At 40.2% G+C, this 10076-nt stretch overlaps 1 protein-coding gene across 1 annotated transcript in view; it reads right to left on the bottom strand.

The window, feature by feature from the left end:
• Positions 1-7158: 7158 nt before the first annotated feature.
• ST8SIA4 (ST8 alpha-N-acetyl-neuraminide alpha-2,8-sialyltransferase 4) overlaps positions 7159-10076 on the bottom strand; it is an 89655-nt gene continuing 86737 nt past the window's right edge. The window contains exon 5 of the mRNA XM_079995761.1: positions 7159-8621. Coding sequence (XP_079851887.1) covers positions 8339-8621 — 283 coding nt within the window. The 3' untranslated portion in view covers positions 7159-8338. The remainder of the gene's footprint in view (positions 8622-10076) is intronic.

The following is a 10076-nucleotide window of genomic DNA, read 5'->3' as shown; positions in this document are numbered from 1 at the left end:
ACGCAGCTGTGCTCAGTGACACCTATGCCATTGTACTGAATGGCTTCAAGCAGAAAACCCAAACTATGCAATTGCGTGCCCATTTTTTCCTAACAGCAAATCACCTTTATGCAATGGTGGCTGGTGGCCACTGAGATCACTAGGGTGAAAGGCAGAGAAGTCAATAGTAGGTGGCACCAAAGCCAATGAATACTGGATAAATATGTTAATTTCATTATATATTAGGCCTTAGAATTCTACAGAAGTGTTACAAAATCCAACAGGATAATTATTATTATTATCTATTAAATTTGTATATTGCCCTATAGCCGTAAATCTCAGGCCAGTTCACAACATTAAATCACAATATGAAAAACACAATATACATAATGGAAATAAAAGCAAAAATGAATCCATAGTGCCCCCTCCCATAAAGCGTGTTCTCATTAAAAGAGAGTGCGTTTTGCGGATGGGGCCAAGCAAGACACCTTGTAGTTGCCAGGCAGGTTAGGATTGAGGGACCTGGCAAGGATTGGTTGTTTGTGTTGCTGGGGTAAAATTGATGTTGCCAATTTGGGGGTGGGAACAGAGATTATTTAAACAGTGCTCACAGTGATCTGCTTTCTCTTTCGCTGTGGGCACCGGATCACCCGCCCGCCCTCCCTTGTTTTGGGCTTGTGCTTTGACCTTGCTATGCCTGTCATGGGGTCGTCTGCTTTGGGGCAGAGGCCCGGTAGGAATTTTGCCATCTGGCTGATTAGTGAGTGCCATTTGGTTTTTTGCCTACTGCATAGCAAATCGTCACAACTTGTAAGATTGGCAGTTAGGCATTGGTTTAAATTGGTTGGAGGAGGGGTATGGATTGGCTGGGCCTGCCCCTCCAATGCTGCTGCTGCAAGGGAATTCCGTTAAAGGAATTCAGGGGCTTACCATCCTTTCGTCCAAACCCCTGGAATCGGGTTTGGGCTGCGTAAGCCCCTGGGAGCATGCGGGGAGAAGCTTAGGGTCTGTGTCGCAGCTCCAGTTATCCCCGATCTTGTTTCCCCTCACTGGCTTTCGCTGGAATCCGGGAGTCAGTTCTGTCCCCAGGCGGGGGGGGGGGGGACAGATAGTCATAACCAATGCCTAAGCAACCACTCACATCTTATATGTTTAATAAAGTTGTGGCCAAAATTATGCCAAAAACCTTAAACAAAAATTATGTGTGATGTGTGAGTTATTGGGGTAGGGGTGTTTTGGGGGACCTCAGCGCGCAACACATTTAAAAGGCATCAAGTGTCAATCAGCCCCAAAGGCCTTGTTAAAAATGAATGTCTTTGCCTGGTGCCTAAAGGTGTATAATGAAGGTGCCAGACAAAACTTCCTGGGGAGAGCATTCCACAAATAGGGAGCCATTTCAGAAAAAGACCAGTTCTTGTGTTTCCACCCTCTGGATCTCTCATGGAGGAGGCACATGAAAAAGGATCTCAGAGGATGGGAAGGTTCATACGGAGAGAGGTGATCCTGATATGTGTTAATTTTCTATTTATGGCTTTTGGTGAAACGAAATTATTGTGTACAAAAACCTCAACAAAAGAAGTACTGGAAAAAAAGTTTTAATTTATTTTACAGGTTGTACAAGTAACAAAGAATTAACAACAACTCCTGTACACAAAATAATAATAAAAAAAGCATCAGACAAGATGATCCTGACAGAATACATCTCAACAGTGCACACAAATGGGAGCTGGATATGCTCAATAGCAGTAGTATTGTCCAGGAAGGCTGGTTTTGGCAAACTTGCTTCCTTTACTATCTACAGTTAAAACCATTGTGCTTTTGCCTATCCAGGGTAACAGTGCTCTTAAAAAGAAAAAAGAAAGGGAAAAGGGGGGGGGGGGAGAGAAGTGAAATTGCACCAAGATCCAGAGATATGTGTCCACCATCTCAATCTAATAGGAAAAACAGATAATGAGTGTCTGTTTCATAGAGCTCAATGTCTGATCCAGATACTGGAACCTTTTGGCCCAGGAAACACACATGCAAATACTTGTTTGTAACTGTTCCCCTCCCATTGGATTGGAGCACATATTTTTAAATTATAATGAAACTTTCCAGTCTTTTTAAAAGTCAATTGCCCCATTCTTTACCCCACAACACACGTCATTTACAAAAAAAGAAAAAGGACCGGAGCTTTAGCAGTTGAGATACTGGAACATATACGGAAAGGCTAATTGTGAAATATATTACGGGTGTGCATCAGAACCAGAACACCAAGTTGAAGAAGGATGCCTTGGAGAGATTTTGAGCTTTACAGAAGCAAAGCAGGCTCTGTTCAAGGTGTCATGAATAAAAATAGGCACCCCTGAAGCATTTCACGGCACCTCAGCGATCCAAATGTCAAAAAATGCTGCGGACAAGCATCTGATAAAAACAAAAGTAATATCTCTAAGTGATGGGGAAATGGACAGCAGACACCATGGTGGGAAGGGGGCAGAGGAGGAGCTCTGCTATGAATGTCAAGTCAAGATTATAATCAGAGGGAGTGATTTTACTCCAAAAGTGAAAACTGTTTTGTTCATCTGCCCCCCAAAATAAATGCCACAGGTGCTTAACACAAAAGCCCCAGACCTATTCCCCTGGAATGTGGTCGGTTTCTTACCCAAAGGCAGCTTTCATATCTACAGTTTTCAGACCTATTGCCCTCAAGATACTAGCCTGGGAGATTAAGGGATTTATTTTTTTACCTATCCTAAAACTTTAAGAGAAATTCTTCTGAAATTTGGCAAGAGTAATACATTGAGAAGGGGCAATATTGTCTGTAAATTTCTTCCAATTCTGCCCTCCAAATGAAATAATATAGATATCTCCTTTACAAAAGGAATTGTGCCCAGCACAAAAGCTCGAAAACCAATGTGCTAGTAATTTTGAAGGTCTATCCACACTGGAGGGACTTGCAAATTTCATCCACTGTCAAAATGAGTTGTAGCTGTTTTTAAATTTCCCAATAGTGAATTCAGATGGTGGGGTGGAGGTGGTGGACTGGAACACCAGGTATTTGGGTGGTCCTTGAGCTGATGGTCCCTAGACTGTTTTCTGAAGGGCAAAACTGTTTTCTGAAGGGCAAAATGGAAACTTGTGGTCAGTGCACACACCACTATTGCTTGTATGAATAGATGTTATATCATTGGATCACAGCCTACCTAAGCCTTGTAGGATCTAAGAGGCTGCATAATTTCCACACTTGCTGAAGGCAGTGGGTAACCAGTATTGAAAGTTGCCACAAAGCAGACTAATTTGAATCCTCGCTTTTATGGTCTTTCAAGGTATCAAATGTGCACATGCAAACAGAATACTAGCTGGCAATTGCATTCATTTTCATTTAGCTCCATTACATTGTATTTCTTTTTCGTGGGACGTTATTCTGGCATTGTTGAAGAGAGAGACTCCAAACTCAATTGAAACGTTGAGTAGTCTTCACATTTTAGAAAGGGAATAAGAAGGAGAATCTCCTCAAAGGATAAACATGAATATATTATACATTTATCTTCATTAATCTGAGAAGCTCCAGAGCTCCAAACAAAAAGAAAAACACAAATTATAAAACACCGCTTTATGAATTACAAGTCTCCACAAGTAAAATTATCCGAATGAAAACAAATTCCCTTTCTTACTGTGCATTTCTAAAGAGACTGTTCCTACAGTTTTGCATTAAGGGATCAGATTTTAACCACTGGGTATGTGTTGGCGATAGTGCTGGTCAATTATGATTCTCTATCACAGTAGCTGTGATACAAGCAACAAATATATGTTATGGGAAAATTATGAAAACAAAGAAGCCATTTATTCCTTACCTGTATTTGAACAATTGTAATTTTTTGCAATGTGATGAGCAAATGTAAATCCCACTAACTGTAACCTTGCAAAAGTTTCTATAGGCTACCTTTTTGACTCTTTAAGTTCTAGGACAGCCTTTCCCATTCTGGTGCTCTCCAAGTTTTTTGGACTACAATTACCATCACACCCAAGCAACAAGGTCATGCTGGCTGAGGCTGATGGGGGTTGTCATCCAAAACATTGGGAGGGTGTTGGGTTGTGGATGGCTACTCTAGGGCTTGATCTCAATGGGGAATGTAGATCTTAAATGGTGATAGTTTTTACTACTCAAGAGAAGGGATATATAGTAAAAGCTCAAGGCAAAGACACAGGGCAGGATGTGATAAGTTTTTGCCAACATCCCATTGGTGAAATGCAGGGCTGCTGTCATCCAGGGAAAAATCCAAAATCTGTGCTCATGTAACTAAGAACAGAGTTCTGACAAAGAGAAAGAAGCTCATGATCTCTGCATAATATGCAAACAATGAAGGGGCTGGAGGACACAAAATGGTAGTATGCATAAAAAAAGACAGTTGTGACATCCGGATTTAAAATTACTGTCATTTTAGATTTTCAATGAAACAAGACCTAAATGAAATGCTGAGGCAAACACTGCAACGTTGTATTTTAAGCAGACCATTCCATCGTTTAAATCTTTACTAGCATCTTTTAAATCATCCTTATTCTTCATCTAAGTGCCTTTTTTTCACACTCTATGCACTTCTACTGAGAAGTAAGTCCAGCGTGCCCAGCGGTGTTTACTCTCAACTAAACTTGCATAGGATTGCAGCCTGATGGTGCAATCCCATACATGTCCCCTTGAATTCTTTCAAGGTGCATAGGACTGCAGCCTCATTCATTACATGAAAACCTTGCTTCTTCTTTTTTATGTAATATGATAGGCTTTCATCCACTTTCAATTCTATCTTTTCCTGTTGTGTTTATATTGGAAAACTGATATTTCCCTGAGATGCAAAACATAAAAGTGGTTTTGTTAACTAGTTTATTAGCCCTTTATAGACATGTGGAAATAGTCTTGATAAGGGGAGGAAAACATGACACAAAAGAATTAAGTAATAGGATTGAAGTTATGCCTGAGGATGAAAAAGGCACTACTCAAGAGAACTTCTCAACTTCTTTAAGGTGATTGTGTGAAATCTAACACCTTTTATGGAAAATCAGTTTAGCTAGACTGCTCTAACATTACTCTATTTCAAAAGGAAACATGCCAACATTACTATTATGGTCATTAAGCAGCCTAAGAAATTTTTATTTTGGACTATTTTTGTGTATGTGTCATCCTAAACACCATACGTTTTCCAGTAATATCTTTGGAGTTTACAAAACCAATCCTTAAGCCTACACTTTCCTCAAAAAATGTTCTCTCTCTCTGCTATGGGCTTCCTTTTGTAAGGAAAAGAATAGTAAAAATGAATGATAACAATGGCGAAGCTCACTGCCTGTGCTGCAAAAATCAACAAGCAGTATTTTACTATTCATAGTTTCCTGTGGGCAGGGGAAATCACATTCCTTTATGGGTTTATCCGTTTCATCCAATGTATGAATATCCTGATGAGAAAAGAGGCAGAATGCCATTGAATATGCACTCTAGGAAAAGAAAAAGAGAAGGCTTTTGCCTTCATGTCTTGTTTGTGGACATCTGGTTGGCCACTGCAGCAAAAAGGATGCTGGACTAGGTACAGACTTGTTGGCCTGGTAGGTTCCTGCAGATTATTCCATGCATTTGGGAATGGCATAATCAGCCCACCCTTCCTTCTACACAGCATTGCATCACTCTCTTCAGGCACTGGTCTGAACACATAAGGGTTAAAAGAGTAGTGAGATGCAGGCATGCACATAGGCTACACTCCCTTTGTCTCGAGGTCCCTCTCAGACTATTATGCATTGAGCACTAAAACCTGTGCAGGTCCTGTCTGTTCCTTTAAATACACTAAATATGTGAAAGTCATATGAGTGTGGGTGAAAAGGCCCTGAATATCTGAAAAGGGCTAATATGAAGATTTATTCTGCATTTGTTTTTCTTCGGTTTTCTTCTTCTGCTGCTTCTATATGGCAGAAATCTGCAGGTGAAACCACATGAGAGAATGACTGGTTGTTCCCCCAGCATGCATTTCTGAAGTCACTCCATCAATTGTGCTTTGATACTCTAGATTTACAGCCATTCTGTTTACAACCCTTTCTGTTCATACAAAACCATTAATAATTCTCATTGTCTGCTGTCTCAGAACAAAAAACACAGCCCCCTATAGAAAGTGGAGCTTCAAAGAAGTGAAAAGGCAAGCTAACTCGTCAGTGGTATTTTCACATATTGCTCATCAGGATGCTATAGAACGGGAATAATGCACATATTGTCCAGCACTATGAAGAATCTGCATTTTAAAAGTGGTTTTGTAAACTAAAAACAAAATCCACTATGCCAACTAAACTATACAGACTTTGACATTTCAATGATATTTATAATTTACATTAATTCTGATTAAATATCTTGATTCAAGAATATTATGGTCATAGTCTAATTTTTTTTAAAGGGAAAACATCTGTTTCAGATTTTCAAGGCATATATAAAAAGCAAAGTCAAGTTAAGGAATTTGTCCTTCAAACAAAATCTAGACACCAAGTTAGCAGTGAACAAATAAACAAAAAAAATGACTGAAAACAGTTTCTAAAGCAGCACAGCAACAAGTACTAAATTTTACACGTTTTCATCATTTGAAGGAAAACAAATGTACATCGATTACAAAATCAGCATAATCTTTGGTACCAAATGTAAGGGCACCTGCTTGTTAACAATATCATCTTCATAACAAAAATCTTGCCTTAAAGACAGCTCAAAACATCAGATTGTTTAAAAGTGCTAACTTGCAATTTAGCTTCTGTTAAGTTTGTACTTTAGGCCAGACTAAATGTTACGATAAACACACTTTCAGGAAAAAAAGTATGTTTAAACTAACTTCTGTTTTGAAGAAAAAGCAACTTTGGGATCTGGAACACACACCTATATCAGGACAGTAGCCTGTGGAAAATTCCTTGCCCTTCCTGCGATTTGTCTCCCAAAGATAAAAATGTACAATCTATACAAGTTTGTACACACCGTGTATTTCGTATGGCGTTTTCCTAAATACATTCAGGATCCATCAGCAGCTGGAGAGAAGAGGTTAGCAGAAAAATTACTGTATTTTTTGCTCTATAAGACTCACTTTTTCCCTCCTAAAAAGTAAGGGGAAATGTGTGTGCGTCTTACGGAACGAATGCAGGCTGCGCAGCTATCACAGAAGCCAGAACAGCAAGAGGGATTGCTGCTTTCACTGCGCAGCAATCCCTCTTGCTGTTCCGACTTCTGAGATTCAGAATATTTTTTTTATTGTTTTCCTCCTCCAAAAACTAGGTGCGTCTTGTGGTCTTGTGCATCTTATAGAGTGAAAAATACGGTAGTTTGGAGCCCCGATGTGGAATGTGTCACCAGTCCAGATTGTGACTACACAGCTGCTTTTTGTTCAGAAGTTTGAGCACACTTTTGTTGTGTGTTTATTGTAACATGCAGTTCACCCTAAAAGAAGCACCTAAAAGCAGTTGGGAGATCCTAAGCTTTTTTCAACAAGTTATACCATCCAGAACAACCTAGTGAGATGACCCTCCCCACTCCCATTTCCCATACACGTCCCGACATCGCCTTCACCAGCAGAACATGTTCCTAGCAGTGGCTGGTGCTGAGATATGGGGCTGTGGGGGCAAAACCTGATGACTGGCTCTATGTGTTACAGCAGCAGCAAGTTGTCATGTGGAGGCAACTTCAGCTGTGATGCGTAAGCTGAGCAATAAGATGCAATGAAGATTTTGTTTAAAAAATAAGATCTTCTAAGACCACTTCTTGAAGATTACTTAAAATGTTCATAGTATTATCTTGTCAAAATCCCTTAAGGGGCTCCAATACCCAAACACCATAGAAAATGAATGACAATTTTAAAAACAGGGAGGAAAAAGAGAAAGGTTATAATACAAAGCCAGGGACGGCCCCGGCTGAAGGTATTTTGCTTGATGTTTGGTGATGTTATCCACTGCTCTGCCAATTCCGCCTTGATTGTTGCTGCCAAATGCAAAGTATTTCCTTCAGGGCAGACCCCACCTCTTGGGTATTTCGTTACACGCTGCCAGGCTTTTTGTTGGCAAATGAGCAGTAAATGGACTATTTGCTTCTTTAACAGGTGATGAATGCATCGTTGGATCTTGTAAACACTACTGATTTTATACATTCAAGCTTTGCTCTTAGAGAAAGTGGCACTTACTCGAACCATTGCACTCAAGATTTAGCACTTCAACAGGTAAAAATGTTCGCTGGTATGGGAGTTCCGGTCCACTTCCTTGTTCTCCAATGGCTTGGTACAGCGCACAGGGATAAATCCACTGTTTTGATCCCACTGCTCTTCCATAAAATCTGCATGGCGAAGCCCAGATCCGGCACTTCTCCTAGTCCTCGACTTGTGCTTTATTGCTGCGCACACCGCCCCGTTGTCAATTTAAGTGCTCCTCTATTATGCAACATACTTAAAGTTTTAAACTCTAATGGCATCCTATGTGGGCTGGCATTAGAAAAAAATCGATACTTTAAGTCATCATAATAATGATATTTGACTGGCTTGCCATTTATATCCTTCGGGAAGGGCCAGAATCCATAGAGATGAATTTCGTCGCAGAACCTCGTAGCAAGTGTGTACATGAGGAGTCCTGTGCTAGGTCGCTTGATGAAAACTTTGTTGGTCAGCCAATAACTGTAAGGGAAGTGAAAAACAAGAGATGCACATTTGATTATTTGGATATCTTGTTTCCACTTCAGCATGCACAACTCTCTCTCTCTCTCAAATAAAATAAATAAAATTATAACAACATTGAATGCATTTTGATAATTACAAATGTTGTAATCACCATGGAGATGAAAGTCCCATTCTATTTCTGTGGCCCATCCCATCCTATTTCTGCATTAATATGATTTTTAATTTTTAAAAAATAATTAAACCTATTAATGATGTATTGTTAAACATAGTTCCTTTTAGGAAACACGCTTGCAAATGTGTTTTCTATTAGAGTAAACTTTGTGTTGTTGTTTTTAAAAAAGGAGCATTTTGATACAGTTTTTGAGCTGAGAACTGCATTGGAACATTTGAGAAGTGAGAAAGCTGGTAGATAACAAAAGTTCAATCCAAATAGTACCTGAGGAGGTGCAGAACAGGTCAATTCATATTGAAATCTAGAAAGACTGAATTACTCACACATCACTAGTGGAAAAGTCCAGGAGGAGTATACGCTTTGCAGGTACACAGTTCAAGTATAAAGGCCACTTACCTCCCAAGCATATTACTATTTAGCTTCTTCGTTGATTGGCATTCTATTTCTTTTCCTGGGGGTGAGACATAACACCTCCATATTTTTCTCCCACACGCACAACCCAACAAACCATCAGAATCAATTATGACTATACAGTGGTACCTCGGGTTACAGACGCTTCAGGTTACAGACTCTGCTAACCCAGAAATAATACTTCTGGTTAAGAACTTTGCTTCAGGATGAGAACAGAAATTGCGCGGGAGGCCCCATTAGCTAAAGTGGTACCTCAGGTTAAGAACAGTTTCAGGTTAAGAACGGACCTCCGGAACGAATAAAGTTCTTAACCTGAGGTACCACTGTACATCTTGCTAAGTATGGATATGAGATCAACAGATCAACTGGGCTAACTTACAATATCAGCAACAGTTTGTACCCAACGGTTGCATGAGCTGAAGATACCTTGTCGTTTTGTCCCTTGCAGTCCTGTGTGGCCCTGAAAACATTCTTCCCAGAGCTGCAGGACCTTCCTGAACAAGCTATGTGGCAGAGGGCTGCAGTGTGAAGGGGGAATTGCCCATAATCAGGTGCAGAAATGTTGCACCAGTAAAGCGGGCACTTGTGATACAATATATGCCTTGTGCATTATTGCTATCATCATCATTATTTGGGTGAATGGTATTTTCAAAGCAGTGAGTAAACACAGAGATTGAATTTGAGCCTTCTGTTGCTCAGCGGAGGAAAAGTGGAGGGGCAGAAAGAATCTGGAGTGAGCCTCATTCCAGGTCAAGTGACCAGCTGACAGTGGCAACTGTCAGTCAGGTGCTGTGTATGTATGCGATGAACCAGTTGCGACTTTTGAGATATGTGACTGGCTCTAGCATCTCTTTATAGCAACCATGCCT

The sequence above is a fragment of the Podarcis cretensis genome (assembly GCF_951804945.1).
Source record: "Podarcis cretensis genome assembly, chromosome: 11".
Taxonomy (NCBI): Eukaryota; Metazoa; Chordata; class Lepidosauria; order Squamata; family Lacertidae; genus Podarcis; species Podarcis cretensis.
Note: the sequence above shows the minus strand (reverse complement) of the source record. Positions and strands in the feature narration are given on the sequence as shown.